This window comes from Panthera pardus, unplaced genomic scaffold, assembly GCF_024362965.1.
Source record: "Panthera pardus isolate Hobbes unplaced genomic scaffold, ASM2436296v1 HiC_scaffold_1, whole genome shotgun sequence".
NCBI classification, from domain to species: domain Eukaryota; kingdom Metazoa; phylum Chordata; class Mammalia; order Carnivora; family Felidae; genus Panthera; species Panthera pardus.
In genome coordinates, this window is record NW_026526654.1 from 11,409,134 (window position 1) to 11,424,408 (window position 15,275).

Consider the following 15,275-nt stretch of genomic DNA (forward strand, 5'->3'; position numbering starts at 1 on the left):
AGCTCCTTACAGCTTCATGTCCTTAAAATGCAATCAAAATCCTCCCCTCAGACTCAATTCCTGTGTATTTTGGGCCCTGCTTCCACCCAGTTTCTGCCGAAAATGGTCCCTCTGCAGGCTGCTGACCCCAGGGCCCCGGTATTAGTGGCCGTGTGAAAGCCTGCGGACAGACAGTCGTCCGGAGCTAGAGCAGGGAGGATAATGCAGATAACGGAGTGAGGAAGACACATGCTGGGTCCTCAGAGGACAACACAGGGACATCTAACACTGCTTTCCGTGCATATGACACTTCTGCATTTCGTCCTGTTGTCCCCGGATCCCGCATCACCGTGAGTCCCGGAGATGCCCTTAGGATCTGGGGACGCACACCGTGAGGCAACATACTTTCCAGTTCTGACTGTTGTCTCGCACTGGCTCAGCACCGCACTTCACAGTTGACACTGGACCTCAGCCCCAGCGCATCATGTGCAGTATTAAGGGCATCGTTTGCAAAGTGGGAGGAGTCTAGAATGCCTGTATTAGTCCTCTGGTACAGCTAAGAGGACAAAGTTCCACAAGGGAGGAGAGAGATGCCCAAGGCCCCACTGCCAGTTAGCGTGAGAGCCGGACCCCACGGCAGGGCTCTGGCCACGCGCCCCACGCTCTCAGCACCGAGCGAGTTGTTGAGTGATCGAGGCTCTCGCCCTTGCCCGGAGGAGGACCTGCCCGGGGCCCTGAACTGCTCTGTCCCGGGCTGACAGACACAGACATCTGGGCATCACCCAGTGGTGGTGCTGCCCCGACCCCGCCCGCTATCTTTTTTGAAAAGCCACACACGCTGCAGGTGGGCGTGGACGGCTTCCCACACTGGGCTCTGCCACTGAGAGCCTTGCTCCAGTCACGCGGGTGCTTGGTTGGGTGATGGGTCCGTGCCAGTAGCCACATGGGGCTGCCGAGATGCACCGCTGGCCTTGTGAACTTCTGTTCCCCTCCGTCAAAACCCAGAACAAACAATCCCCTCCCAGAGGTTCGTCCCACAAAGGCTGGGACACCAAGGGGGAGAAGAGGCACAGAAGCGAGCTTCCTCCAGTCTGGAAGCGGCGGGCCAGTCTCTGCCACTCTTTGGTGCCCACTGAGGCTGGTGCCGTGGTGGGGGCTGGGTTCTGTGCAGTAAGAATTCGCTCCTCTAGCCCGGGGCTCAACTAGGCGTCAGTCGCCACATGCATTTTCCACGGCGAAGAGGAAAAGGCTGCCTCCCTACCCAGGTGACTGAGGTCTGCAGTCATGTGCCAAGGTTGTGGAACGTGGCAATGTCCAGAGGCGGGGAGGGGTGCAGGGGCAGCGGGGGGATGAGCAAAGGGGCCAGAAGGATGAGGAGGACACAAGGGGAGGCTGGAAAACACCCCGTTTACCTGTGGGGCCTGGGGGTCCCCGCAGGCCTGGTGCTCCCTTGGGTCCTCCGACGCAATCTGGGAAGAAACAGGAAGAAAGAAAGACAAGTTGGGGCGCGATCATTCACACCGACTCTCACGGCTGTGGGCCCTGCCAAGGTCAGAAGCACCAGCCCTGAAAACCGGCTACCACTCTGTGATCAGAGTAACTTAACAATTTAATGAATCTTGATTCTAACGTAAAGGAAGGTATAGTTTCACCGTGCAATGAATCAGAATATCAGTACTAAGGCCAACGAAGTCGACCCAGTCCAATAAAGCCAGCACGGGGCTGGCGATGCTACATCCCCACACTTAGGGCGACACCTGGGCACAACTGAGCTAGTCTGGGTCCATCCTAGTCTGTCAGTGTGACTGCCTTTCTTGTGTCTGGGAACGGTCACCAGTGGATGGAGACAGCTTGCAATTTCGAAAGGAATTCTTTGACTTCTGCTTTGTGACTTTGAATAGTTTCAGAATTGGCCACGTGCGTTAGCTGCTTTGAGAAATGAAACCCGGGCTGCAGTCACTTTCGGGCGGTGTGGACGAGGGTGGGGGCATCACGTGGTGGTACTGTGGCCTTCATCTGAGAGAGCCCCTCACAGACACAGCAGCTCTCCAAGACGTGCTTTGTCTGTCTGCCCAGGCCCTGGCCTCCTCTGACGCACGAGGGGTCCCCGAGGTGCACGCTGGCCAGCCCAGCTCATCAGAATAGAGGGACAGGATGTCCTGAGGGCACGGCCTCCCCCCCAGACCCTCATGCCCAGGGACGCTCCCACCAGCTCTCCGAGGGCCTGCAGGTGACGTTCCTGCTCTGCACGCACATGCCTGGTCTGTTCCCACACGTCCACCCCACCTCACGCGGGAGACCCACACGTCCTGATGCTACGTCTCCAACCCTGACCTCGATCTTGAGGCTCACACCCAAACTTTGGTCGGCCGCTTGGGACCTACTGCTGCCACATGTTCTACGAGCATCCTGAACTCTGCGCCAACCTCTTTGCCGGTCTCTTCAAAACCCTCCCGAGGCTGGCACGCCCTTCGTACTCTGGACACCTCCTGGCTTCCCACTGCGGTTCCTGACACGCCCTGGAGACTCTGGCCCTCTGTGCCGGCTGGGCCCGCCTCCGATGGCATCTCTCCCCTGTTTTGCCACCACTAGGCCTCGGCACAGGGTCCCTGCACATCCCTTTGTTATCGGGCAGCCCCTGTGCTTTCTAGCACTCATTCATCACTAGACCACACTCTCTTCTGACAGACATCTGGAGCAGTTTTCACCACACACAGCCAGCGAATACAGCTCACACACACACACACACACACACACACGAATGTATGCATACACTCTAAGTGTGACGGTATTTTATCAGCACGGTAGCCTGGGGCTTCGCACCGGTGGGAAGCCTGGCAGGTCCGTGTTTCACCGTGCGTCCCCTCCCCCGGATGACGAGCTGACGGAGGGGTGCCGACCTGCGGGAGCTCACGGCAGCCACTCACTCGTTAGTGGCCCATCTTACAAACCCAAATCTTTCAAGTGTCCTAGAGCCTCCTGGTCTCCATCACGGTACCTGGCCGCACGGTCTTCTGTCCGTCATCTCCGATGGGCCTTTTCACACCTGTATCGCAGTCTGGGAGCAAGACACAATGCAGGGGTGAGGCGATTCTGAAGCAACCGAGAGTTGCCAACCTATCCAAGGGCGTGTGCTGCTGGGCTGGGCGGGGGGGGGGGGGTGTGTGTGTGGCTGGGACGGCAGGGAATCCAGAAGTGCACGCCTGAACGGTGTGTGGAGCCCCCGTGACCAGGGCACCGGAGGGACAGGCCCACCCGAGGGTGACCTGACTGTGGTCGGCCAGGAAAACCCCGCGTTGGTTTGTCTGTGTCCATGACTGATGGTGCAACATGGACTGTCCCGTGACGCCAGGGGAATTTATACATCTGCTGAAGAAGGGGAAGGTCCCACGACTGAAAGATACAGAGAGGACTCCTCCGTACCTATCTGTCCGGGAGCACCCGGGGGACCAGCGGGCCCGGGAAAGCCTGGTGGTCCAGGTGATCCCACATCTCCAGGGAAACCGCGCTCGCCTTTGGGGCCGGGCAGGCCCAATCCCCGGGGGCCCCTCTCTCCTGGAGCGCCCTTCGTGCCCGGTGTTCCTGGGTAACCGGTGTCCCCTGGGGGGCCTGTGATGCCGTCACCCTGCGTGAAAATTCAGTTTATCTCTTAAAATACGTGGGAACCTCAATGGCCATATCCCGGTTCTCCTTCCCGTTCCCCTGAGTTGTGTGTGAGGGACACAGAGCCGAAGGACGGTGGAGAGTCACAGGTGCCTCAGTCACAGTCTAACCGAGCTTGGGATGAAGGCAGGTTTTGTGCACGAGTGACACAACGGGAGGCACACAAATCTGAGTATTTGCTTTCCTCTTCCTAAGCCTCTCGCCCTCCTCAGTCGGGACCTTCATTCACAAGGAAGAATCCTGAGGGGGAATTAGGTGCAAGCCCAGATCATCAACAGGAGTAGGAACAGACTGTTCTCACTGTCATGATGAGGCAGGTGTGACATGTCCACTATCCACAGGGGTGATATGTCGTTGGAAAAAGGAGTCTGGTTTGGGCCAGAAGGAGCAGTGTGTTCACTGGAAATAAGGAGGTGAGACAGGACCAAAAAGGCAGGGTGCGGGGCGCCGTGGGGGCTCAGTCGGTTAGGCGTCCAACGTCGGCTCAGGTCATGATCTCAGGGTTTGTGGGTTCGGGCCCTGCGTCGGGCTCTGTGCTGACAGCTCAGAGCCTGGAGCCTGCTTCGGATTCTGTGTCTCCCTCTCTCTCTGTCTCTCTCCCGCCTGCACTCTATCTTTCTCTCTCTTAAAAATAAATAAACATAAAAAACAACAACAACCCTGCAGGGTGCTCCCTGTGGATGAAACCACCCAGCAGGTGTGGAAGGCAGGGGGCAATGGAGAGATAAGGGGACTGTGGGCACGGGGGTCAGAGGATAGCTGTCAGCAGGTCAGGGGCAAACACAGAGGGCTTCACGCTGGGCCTATCTGGATGAGCCGGTGCAAAGCCATGCTGGCGAATCCCAGCCCATCTGTCCAAGCGAGAATGAGGCCAGGACGCGCCCACGGCAGGCAGCAGCCCGTGCAGGGCAGAGCCCCACCTCCCCAAGCCCCTGAGGCTCCCTGCCCAGCTGGGATCCTAGGACCCCAGGCTGGACCCGCACTCAGTGCTGACAGGTGATGGCCCCTCGCTGTTTCCCGCCCATCTCAGGCACAGCTCGGAGGCGGCAGCGTGCCAATGCAACGGGGGCCGCGCGAATTCTTTTTGGAAACGGTTTTCAGGGTTGAAACTAAAAAAGCAATACTAGGTTATGAATAATCCAGGTGTTTCCAGGGAGCCCACGAGAAGCGCACCGGGAGCGTGCGAGGGCCACACTGGAAGTGACCCACGTTGGGCACAGTGGAGGCCTGGCTTTTGGAACGCGGCAGACGAGCCGCTACAGGGAACCGCGGCGTGAGGCTGAGAAGGAAATGTCGCGGGGTGAACTGTGTCCCCGCCAGACGCTGGAGTCCTGATGCCCTGCCTGAGAGCGTGGCTGCTCTGGACAGAGGGTCTGTGAGGGCGATCGGGGTAAGGAGAGGCGGAGCCCTGCAGACGGGAGTGCCAGATACAGACAGATACGCAGAGGGAAGCTGATGCGTCGGCACAGGCAGGAGACACGAGGGACAGCCGTGGCCACCAGCACCGGGGGACAGCTTGGAGGAGGTTCTGCCTCGGGAGGAAGCGGCCGCCACCCCAGGCTCCCATTCTGTCCTCCACCAGGAGAAACACCTGTTAACTGGTTGGCCTAGAATGTTCCCTCTGGGCGTGGCTTCCGACCTAACTCCCCGCTTCGTAACGGACAGGATTTGTGCTCATGAAACCACACAGGCTGCACCGGGTGGACCCAGCCCCTCACTCGAGATACTCACAGGGGGGCCTGGGAGGCCTGGGAATCCATCCAGCCCATCGCGCCCTGGGACACCGTCGTCACCTTTCAGGCCAGGCACGCCTGGGACACCTGGTTGTCCCCTCTCACCTGGGAAGGGATTTGGGGTGTGACTGTACTCACCCAGGTGCTGCCACGGAAGGACCGCGGGTCCCGGAACTGCCAGAGCCCAGAGACTGACCTTTGGTGGTGATTGCCCGAGAATCGCCCTTCACCCCTTTGGGCCCTGGAGGCCCGACGTTGCCAGGGGCGCCCTGTGGGAGCAAACACACAGTTTCTGCCTCCTTCACACTGTTAAGGACGCCAGGGAAGATGACAAGTTTTGGCTCACACAGCTCAGGAACCTCTCCAACATCATGCCTGGCACTGCCCCCGAGGATCTTCTGCCATGCGTGAGATGCTCTGCACCTGGTGGTCCAGTCTGGGAGCCACCAGCCACAAATGGCCACCGAGCGCCCGAATAAAATTTCAAATAATGAAAACTTAACAGAAGGAGCCATACGTGGCTGGATAGTGAAAACCAGAATCTCGCTACTCAAAGTGTGGTCCGCCGACAAGCAGCATCAGTCTCTCCTGGGAGCTCATTAGAAATGCAGAACCTTGGGGCACCTGGTGGGTCACTTGGTTACAGGTCTGACTCCTGATCTCGGCTCAGGTCATGATCTCATGGTTTATGAGTTTGGGCCCCGCGTCGGGCTCTGTGCTGACGGCATGGAGCCTGCTTGGGATTCTCTCTCTCCCTCTCCCTTTGCCCCCCTACTTGTTCTCTCTCTCTCTCTGTCTCTGATAAATAAATAAACTTAAAAAAAAGGCACAACCTTGGGCCCCACCCTGGGGTACGGAACAGGAATGTGTGTTTTAACAAACTCCCAGGGATTCACATGCTCGTGAACTCTTGAGAAGCGGTGACCTAAGACAAACCCAAGGCTGCTAAATCTTCACCACGTTAATTAGAATCCAAGCCTCCACGTACAAAGGAGGCAAGTTTGTGCTCATTCAATACTGAGAACGACAAAGAGAGCTTTGTGGACGGCTCGTCTTCCAGACTGAAATTAAGGTTGGGAAAAAAAATCATACTTTAGAGACAAGCTTATGGCAGGGACATCACATTTTATGTCACAAAATCCAGTCTAGGTTCAGTGGGGAGAAAGGAGCAGATTCACAGGCCAGGATGTTAATATGTGTGATGTGCTAGTTTCTGGGAAATCTTGCCTGTTATTTGCAAGAATATGAGAACTTGCAGTGTTGGTCTAATGAAATGGACTGTTCTGAAAAATTCCACAGATACTTGATTTATTGATTTAGTTCTTTGCGGAAAAGGGCAACATTGTTTCCGAGTCCGGGAGGGCGCGTTGCACACAGACAGCGCTCAGTCTGTAGGTGCTGGGCAAACAGGTGGATGGATGAACTCACTTACTGACTGACTCCCATGCTTCACTCTCCCACACTCTAGCAGCACAGGCAGTAAAAAAACCAGAAACCATCCCTGGCATTTCTCCTGTAGCAGGCGTGCCAGACACATAAACATATAATTAAATGCAGGATAACAAACACGATACCCGAGGTCTCTGAACAAAAATGCCGTGGGTGTGTGTCACACAGCTGGGGGAAGCGTGTACCCTTGGAAGATGTCAGACACCCCGGTGCACAAAATGGGATCCTTTTGGCTTCTAGGAGATACTCGATCATTTTATAAACAGCCGAAGATCCTACTAGTTTGGCCAGTAGTAATTGTGGAACTCTCACCGCATATGCATTTACATGCTGAGAACTCCCTGATTGGGAGACGGTATCATTTAAAAAAAATTTTTTTTAACGTTTATTTATTACTGAGAGACAGAGTGAGACAGAGCATGAGCAGGGGAAGGGCAGAGAGAGGAGGAGACAGAATCCCAACCAGGCTCCAGGCTCTGAGCCGTCAGCACAGAGCCCGACACGGGGCTCGAACTCACAAACTGCAAGATCACGACCCGAGTCGAAGTTGGACGCTTAATCGCCTGAGCCACCCAGCTGCCCAGAGACGGTATCATAGCCCCTACTGTTCTAGTTGAACAGTACTGTGTTATCCTGAGGAATCTCAAGGTGTGAAGCAGAGAACAGGTGCTCTGGAACTCCTTTCGCCCTCAAAGCTCCTGTGTCACAAAGCGATTATAAGTCGGAACCTTCTGTATCAGCAGCTGCGTGTGGCTGCCTTTCCCCGGCACCAGGTCACACAGCCAGGTCATTCTGTCCTTGGTCAAGTGTCCTGAGCAACTTTTCCCCTATTGGCTGAATAAGTAAAATGATAGACTTTCCACACTATAAGTCTATTGCGATTGTCTCTTATGTAAAATAAATGCTGTATAATTTCTTTGGCTTTAGCTGATACTGGCTTTGAAGTCACTGGTTAAAACCTCTTGCCCAGGAAAGATCTACAGATATTCTTTTCATTGGTGTGAACTAAAATCCTAGGCGTGATCTAAAATAAAGGTGTGATACACACAAGGAATCCATGGGCAGGTAAGTTCACACACTCGTGTAAATTCATGGTTTACTTGGGGGGGGGGGTCTCACTTTTTAATCTGGTTCAGAGAGACTTCATAAAATGCTTAATCAGTTCTGTACCAAATCTGAATGTTCTGTAAGTAAGATGCTTTACATCCAAAATGCTAGGTTTTTAAAATTTTTTTGAGATGTAATTTATACACCATAAAATTTACCATTTTGAAGCACGCAATTTGGGGTTTTTTTAGTGCAACGAAAACAACTGCAATAATTGCGAGATTGTGCAACCGTCACTATTATATAATTTCATCACCTCCCCCAGAAAACCCCAGAGCCATGAAACACTCACTGCCCCTCCCCTTCCCCCAGCCTCCGGTGACTGCTGTCTGCTTCCTGTCTCTAGAGTTGCCTGTCCTGGACATTTCCACAGTGGCCACGCCGTTCACATTCTCACCAGTGAACGTTTCGAGGTTCCTCCCGGAGCACGTGGCCTTTTTGGATGGAGCACTGGGCGGGGGGTGAGCGTTGCTGGTCTAAATCTGCGTTCATTTAATAGACAAAAGCCGTCAAGGACAACCTATCAGCTCTGATGGGACTGGTGTCTCACCTTGAACCCTGGGAACCCAGGGATGCCATGCTGGCCGGGGTCTCCCTGGCTCCCTTTCTTCCCAGGCTCCCCATTGATGCCTGGAAGGCCCTTGGGTCCTGGTGGCCCCGGGAGGCCCCCGATGAACTGGTCGCCTTCTGCGCACTTACAGTCCCCAGCGTCACCTGCAACACAAGGGAGGCGGGAAGACTCACTATGTGCTCGTGAAGCACGTGCTTTCCCAGGGGAAAAAGTCCAGGGCGGTGGGGGCTGGACTGAGGAGGGGGCACTCGGGGACCTCCCGTGCTCGGGGGACTGTTACCCATTACCCCCGTTTCCTGGATGAGGAATGTGAGTTACTCCCCGGGACGCAGAACCCTGCCACGTTTACCCAACATGTTACCCAACAGGCCGTTTACAGAGCTGTGTGTGGAGCTGAGGAACAGGGGCTCCAGAGGCCACCACGGGCCTCCCAGGTCAGGGGCGGGGGGCAGACAAGGCTCCAGGGTCTGGGACAAAGGGGGGCCATGGGTGGGGGGCGGTGTGCCTGGCTGGAGCGGTGGGTTCAGAGCCAGGATCCCGGGTGGGAGGGAAGAAATCTGTGACCTCCCTTCTTTGTGTGCCTGTGGCGGGGCCCGGGGAACCCACTGTTGGTGGCGGGTGCTCCCCAGGGCACAGGTGGCAGGCGGGAGCTCACGAGAGGAGTCCTCTGCAGCCCTCCATGGTGAGTGATTCTGCAGTCACCACCTCCCCTCCCCCGGGCGCCAACACACCCTCACGTCCCGTGTGAGCCACAAAGGTTGGGGTGTGCTGCTTGGGGCCTCTGGGCGGCCGCCTCCCAGAGACGGAGCGTCCCCCAGGCGCGTCGTATTTTGTACACAGAAACCCCTTTGTTCTGCTCGGTCGACCGCACCTCCACCAGCAGCGAGGGTGAGCCCAGGGCGTCTGCCCTGTGGTGACTAGTCCCTAACTCGGGGAGATGGGCAGCCAGGCCTAGTCTAAGGGAACTCCGTAGGGGACAAGCTTGCGCAGGTGCTCGTTACGCGGCCTTGGCGCTGAGCCCTTAGAGGAATCATGGATTCATTGGCTCCGTAGTGGGCTCCGCACTCCCAGAAGGTTCAGTGGTGCAGGCGGAGACACAGATGGGAGGAGGGAGCGCAGACGGAGGGCCGGGTGGTGGGTGCCATGCACCTCAGCTCCAGTAACACCGTGGGAGAAAGGAGGCGCAGGGGGACGCGGAGGGTTGTCTCACGTCAGAGCCAGTGAGAGGGGTCATGGCCTCCCGCCCTTCCTCCGGTGCTCTCGACGTTCCTTACCTTTCCAGCCTTTCTGTCCGCGAGCCCCCGGGAAACCAGAAGGGCCAGGGTAGCCCACATTTCCTTCCGCTCCTTTAAGGCCGAAAAGGAAACCTAAGGAGAAGATCCAAGGGCGGCCCGTGAGCACGGTGTGGAGACCCCACGTCTCCCCGGACCCAGTGCTGGAAGGCTTACCGCGAGGTCCCCCAACAGGGTGTGACTCCATCCCAGGACACCCTCTGGGCCATTCTGTGGCCACAGCTCCCAGGGATGCAAGGAAATGAGAGGGGCTAGGTGTTCAGCTTTTCTATTGAAGTCTAGAGATAAAAACCTTTGCTTTTGGGAAATGTTGAGTCCAAGGAAAGGCTTTCACTTTTCTACCATGTATTTTATTCCGCTAAAAAAAATTTATTTATTTTGATACAGAGAGAGATAGAGCATGAGCAGGGGAGGGGCAGAGAGAGAGAGAGAGAGAGAGAGAGAATCCTAAGGAGGCTCCGTGCTGTCAGCACAGAGCCCGATGTGGGGCTCGAACCCACAAACTGCGAGATCATGACCGGAGCCAAAATCAAGAGTCAGAGGCTTAACTGACTGAGCCACCCAGGTGCCCCTTAGTTTATTGTTTTTCAAAAAAAGTGATTTATTTTTTAGTTTCTTAAGATTTTATTTTTACTAATTGTATTTTCTTCTTTTTAGTCTTCTATATAGTTTCAAACTCTGAATAGTAAACACATTCTTTTACAATAATTAAAAAAAAAGCAATTTACATGTAAAAAATTCTATGGGCATTTATACATCGTGGGGACAACTGGTATCTTTACAATATTTCTGTGTATTCGACCACATATCTGTTTATGTGCTAAAGGCTTGTAATCCAAGACCAACACAAGTCTGGTGTCCCCAAAAGACAGAAAACAGAGTAAGATATTAAAACTACCTCGGTTCTCTAACTATCCCCCTGGAGCAGGTGCACAGCCGGGTTTGTGTAGTTAATGCAGAGAACAGGGGACCATGTGGCTCCGGCAACCTCACCTCCCCTTTCCCGACCCTCACCCCCAGTAACTAGGCTCAGGGCCCCTCAGAAGCTCTGCTAAGCTAATTCCGAGCAGGAATATGTGGAGGGATTAGAACCACCCACCTTCTGGCCGCGTCTACTGGACGGCAGCGCCACCTTGTGGTGAGAACGAGCCGCGCACTCCTAGACACCAGCAGGGCCCGGAAGGATTGGAGGGTCCCCTACCCCGTCTGTCCTCAGGGCCAAACCCGGTGAGGCTCGAGGCTCAGGCTCGCAGCCCCAGATCCAGACCTCCCCCGCCCTACACTGGGACACATGCTGCCATTCTGCAGGGAGGGAGAGGGAAACAGGCCACTAGGGAGACCGGAAGGAGAGGAAACACCCGTGCTAACGTTTGCTAACTGCTTGGCAGAGGGACACCAGGATTTCAACGTCAGCAGCCTCCCAAGTAGGGATAGATATTTATGGAAGGGTGGTGACGACTACTGTCCCGTGTGGCTCGCTCTCCCTACGCATTCAAGATGATCACTCTCCTTTGCTCTCAGGCGTCCAACATCTGTCCCATCTGGCACCTGCGTGAGCCAGGTGCCGTGTCTGCAGCTGGAGAGAAAACCGCAGACCCTCACGGTACCTATGGTTTATGCGTGGACACACAGCAGACACACATTAGTGAACAAACCCACACGGAAGTTCAAATGAGGGCCGGTGCCACGTGAACAGGGAGCTGTCAGGGAGAGCAGTAGAGACAGCCTGTTCAGAATGGGGGGTCAGGAAAGCCCGGTCTAGGCGCTGGCCCAGGACCCAAGGAACAAGAGGGAGCTGGCCGAGCGTGGGCACCGGGGATCGCTCCGGAGAGAACAGCGCACCCGAGAGCCCCTGAGGTGGGAGGAAAGCCAGGAACTGGAGGGGAATGCCAGGGGCTGGGGTTTTCTCCAAGGGCAATAGGGAGCCATTAAGGAGTTCTGAGGGGGGATGTCACACAAGTTTATGGGTTAAAAATCTACATGCTACCCCTGCAGACAGTTGAGTGGAGGCTGGTGATGAGCGGGCTGACTATAGCAGACAGGCGCGGTGTGTATTCGAGTAGCACAGGGGGCGTGGGGGAAAAGTGGTGGACAGACTGCAGAGGCAGAGTCCGTGGGACCTGGCGATGGGTCCAGTGTGTGGGCGAGCGAGGCTGTGGGCCAAGCTCCGGGTCTGTGTGTGTGTGTCAGGGCGGGGACGAGGCCCAGCACGGGGTGTGTCGGGTCGGGGAGCCGGGCGGCAGGAGACCCAGAGTTCAGTGTGGACACACAAAGTTCGAGATGTCTGTGAGACAAGCCAGGCGGCCATGTGACGGATGACAGTTTGTGAGAGTCGGGGGCTCAATACAGAACTGGATCGGGGACACAGGGAGTGCGGGCAAACGGCCTGAGCTTAAGGTCACCTTAACTGGGGGGTCCAGTGGGTGGGGGTACAAGACAAGGGTCCAAGACCAAACTTCAAGGAACCCTGTCACCTCCCAGACTGTGTAGGCGGGAGAAGGAGGGGCCAGCAAAGGCGCCTTGAAGAGAACAGCCAGTGAGATAGTGGGGAGGGGGGGCACAGAGGGCCAGCCCATGAAGAAAGCCTGCCACCTGCATCCTGTGCCCATGAGCAAGATGGAGCCCTGGGACCTGCTCCTCAGGTCACTGGCGACCAGGCCAAGGGCATTCAGGCTGCGGTGACTTTGGGGGCTTTATTTTATTTTATAATTAAAAAATGTTTTTAATGTTTATTTATTTTTGAGAGAGAGAGAGGGAGAGAGAGACGGAATGCAAGCGGGGGAGGGGTAGAGAGAGAGGGAGACAGAATCTGAAGCAGGCTCCAGGCTCCGAGCTGTCAGCACAGAGCCCGACGTGGGGCTCAAACTCACAAACCGTGAGATCATGACCTGAGCCGAAGTCGGACGCTCAACCAACTGAGCCACCCAGACGCCTCCTTTTTATTTTATAATACTTTTTTTTGTGGGCTTTATTTTACATCTCCTGAAGTTGTAAGAAGTGCAGAGCACAGGTAGGCGTGTGGCCACGGATATCTCAGGGATGTTGGCATTTTATGTTTGACACAAACACTGAGTGTTGCTGACACTGCAAATCCAGTCACAGAGGCACGGCGTGGCCGTCATAAGGGGCCATGCTGCCTCTTTCCTAAGTGCTCTCTTTGCCTAATAAATTCGTAACTTCAGACAAGTCCTATAGGACAGCAGGGCACCTCTTAGACATTTCCAGGATGATTCTCCTGAAGAGGCCAGTGGCCACAACAAAGCTGTGAGCATTCTGACTTATTCTAGAAAACGACAGGACTGCCCCCATCCTCGGTTCCGTGAACTCGGTTCAAACCAAGAGCGAGCAAAGTATTTAGCTGAGAAGAAAAACTGCCAACACGGTTTGATTCTACAGGAACGGCAAAAGGCTAAGAATTCTGGTTTTCATTAGTAGCAACACATAAAGCAGGATGAAATGCGGTTAACAAGAAAGGAATCCAACAATGTCATTCCAGGGGGAGACTTGGAGAGATCTGTGGGAATCAAGGTCACTGATATTACATTATGCACAAAAATCCTAAGAGGCCATTGTGGTTGGCTACTTCTTGTGCAAGAGATCGCTTTACAAAAGCAATTGGGAAACAACGTGTCTCACAGGGGAGAATAAATATTTCAAGGAGAACTTAAGTTCTATGCTTTTAATATCGTAAGTTGATAAAAGTTATTGGACACTATTCTATGTATTTTCTGGATAAAATACGCACAAGAAAGTGGTTGATTTGTTTACAGCTAACTGACGTTAGCAAATCACGGTCTTAACCGAGCAGGATTTGTAAAACAAGATGGTGTTTGTATCTTTAGCAAAACGAAATTTGGTTACAGGAATTGGGGCAAGGTCAGCCTTCAGTCAGTCTTCTGAAGAGGCAAGTCTTCGTGCTTAAAAAATTTTTAACACATCATGTTCTGTTCCCAGAGAGGAAAACTTAACAGATAACATTTGCTCAGGAAATATCATGCTCACAGAAACTTAGCCATTATCAACGATGTCACAGGAATAAATATTACTTCCAGGCTAAAAATATATTAAAGACAACACTGCTCAAATGATTTGGCAAATCCCAGGGAAATATCTGCACCTAAAAATTTCCAGAAGAATGTGACAATTTGGCTTTGCCGGTCAGAGGAGAGTTGGAGCAGGAGAACCACATCACATAGCAATCTGTGCAACACCAAGTGGAATCAGAGAGGGGACTGCTGATATTTTTACAGCTCTTCTATTAAAGTTTATTTATTCTGGTAGGGGGGATGGACAGAGAGAGAGAGAGAGCGAGAGAATCCTAAGCAGGCCCTGAGCTGTCAGCACAGAGCCCCAAGCGGGCTCGAACTCACAAACTGTGAGGTCATGACCTGAGCCGAAGTAGGAGGCTTAACCGACCGAGCCCCCCAGGCGCCCCCGGGACTGCTGATTTTTCAATGGGAGGTGTATGTGCAGATACACTTCTCTAACCCCCAACATCTTTCCTCTAGAGATGGCAAAGAGAAGCAGTCTTCCCAAAGCACCAAAAGCACAGATCTGAACCTGACCTTTACACTGAAATCCAACACTACCTGTTGGCAATGTGAGGCTCCCCCTCTCCGAAGACAGGAAGCTCCCAGAGATTATTGGGATGGGGCAGGGTGCCAGGAAACTGAAAGTCAGATGTTTCGAAAGGAGGCTGACAAACTATGGACCATATCACACAGGAAGAAATTGGGCGCTCATGTTTTCTTCTAAGGCCTCATATATCCAAACTCTTGAGGGGATGGAACGCTCCCATTAGGGGATTTTACAATGTCGAAAACAGCCCTTTAAACTCAGAAGCTGCAAAGATCACCGTTTTTGATGGCAAGCACGAAGACAGACTGCCTGTCTCCCTGCCTCCTGGGGGCACCCTCAGCTAAAAGATGAGCCAGGGTAACATCGGAACCTGGAAGTTCCACTCTGCTACGGTTCAGCGACACCCCCAGGCAGCGTGGGATCCAGAAGCTCATGCTTGTCTGATTTACAGACGCTCAGAGTCTCGCGTCTCGACCTTGGCCAACGGCGGCCACTTCCTGTTACGATAACGCAGTCACCTCTTCCTGTCGACTATTATCAACTGTTCAGTGAGAGGCTCCATGTGGGCTGAGAAGACAGATTATCAAGTCTGCTTGGATTGTTAGTAAGACAGAGGAGAGAGGCTACAAGTCAAGGCAGGAAGGCTCCACCCTGGAAGAAGGTGATGGAACGTACCACACAGACACCCGACAGCGTTCAGCATGCACCTGCTTCCAGACTGCGCGGCTCAGGTCTTCCACTGGAGAGCTGACCTCACTGGACCCACAGCCGGCCAAGCCCTACTGGGTCATGTCCGCGGGCCTGCTGATACTCAACAGATTCACCAGGCTGTGCCCTCCTTCCATCACCAGCCTTTCTGTTTGCATCCCAGAGCACCTGCCATGCCCTAGCGTGATGCCTGCC

At 54.3% G+C, this 15,275-nt stretch overlaps 1 protein-coding gene across 2 annotated transcripts in view; it reads right to left on the reverse strand.

Annotated features, from left to right (window-relative positions):
- The window catches only part of COL4A2 (collagen type IV alpha 2 chain), a 174,997-nt gene that overhangs the window by 32,423 nt on the left and 127,299 nt on the right, over positions 1 to 15,275 (reverse strand). For both annotated transcript variants that reach the window (XM_053889011.1, XM_019443909.2), the window contains exons 21-27: positions 9,777 to 9,869; positions 8,482 to 8,645; positions 5,572 to 5,644; positions 5,374 to 5,480; positions 3,403 to 3,604; positions 2,978 to 3,037; positions 1,392 to 1,448 (exon numbers count right to left, since the gene is read on the reverse strand). In XM_053889011.1, coding sequence (XP_053744986.1) covers positions 1,392 to 1,448; positions 2,978 to 3,037; positions 3,403 to 3,604; positions 5,374 to 5,480; positions 5,572 to 5,644; positions 8,482 to 8,645; positions 9,777 to 9,869 — 756 coding nt within the window. The remainder of the gene's footprint in view (positions 1 to 1,391; positions 1,449 to 2,977; positions 3,038 to 3,402; positions 3,605 to 5,373; positions 5,481 to 5,571; positions 5,645 to 8,481; positions 8,646 to 9,776; positions 9,870 to 15,275) is intronic.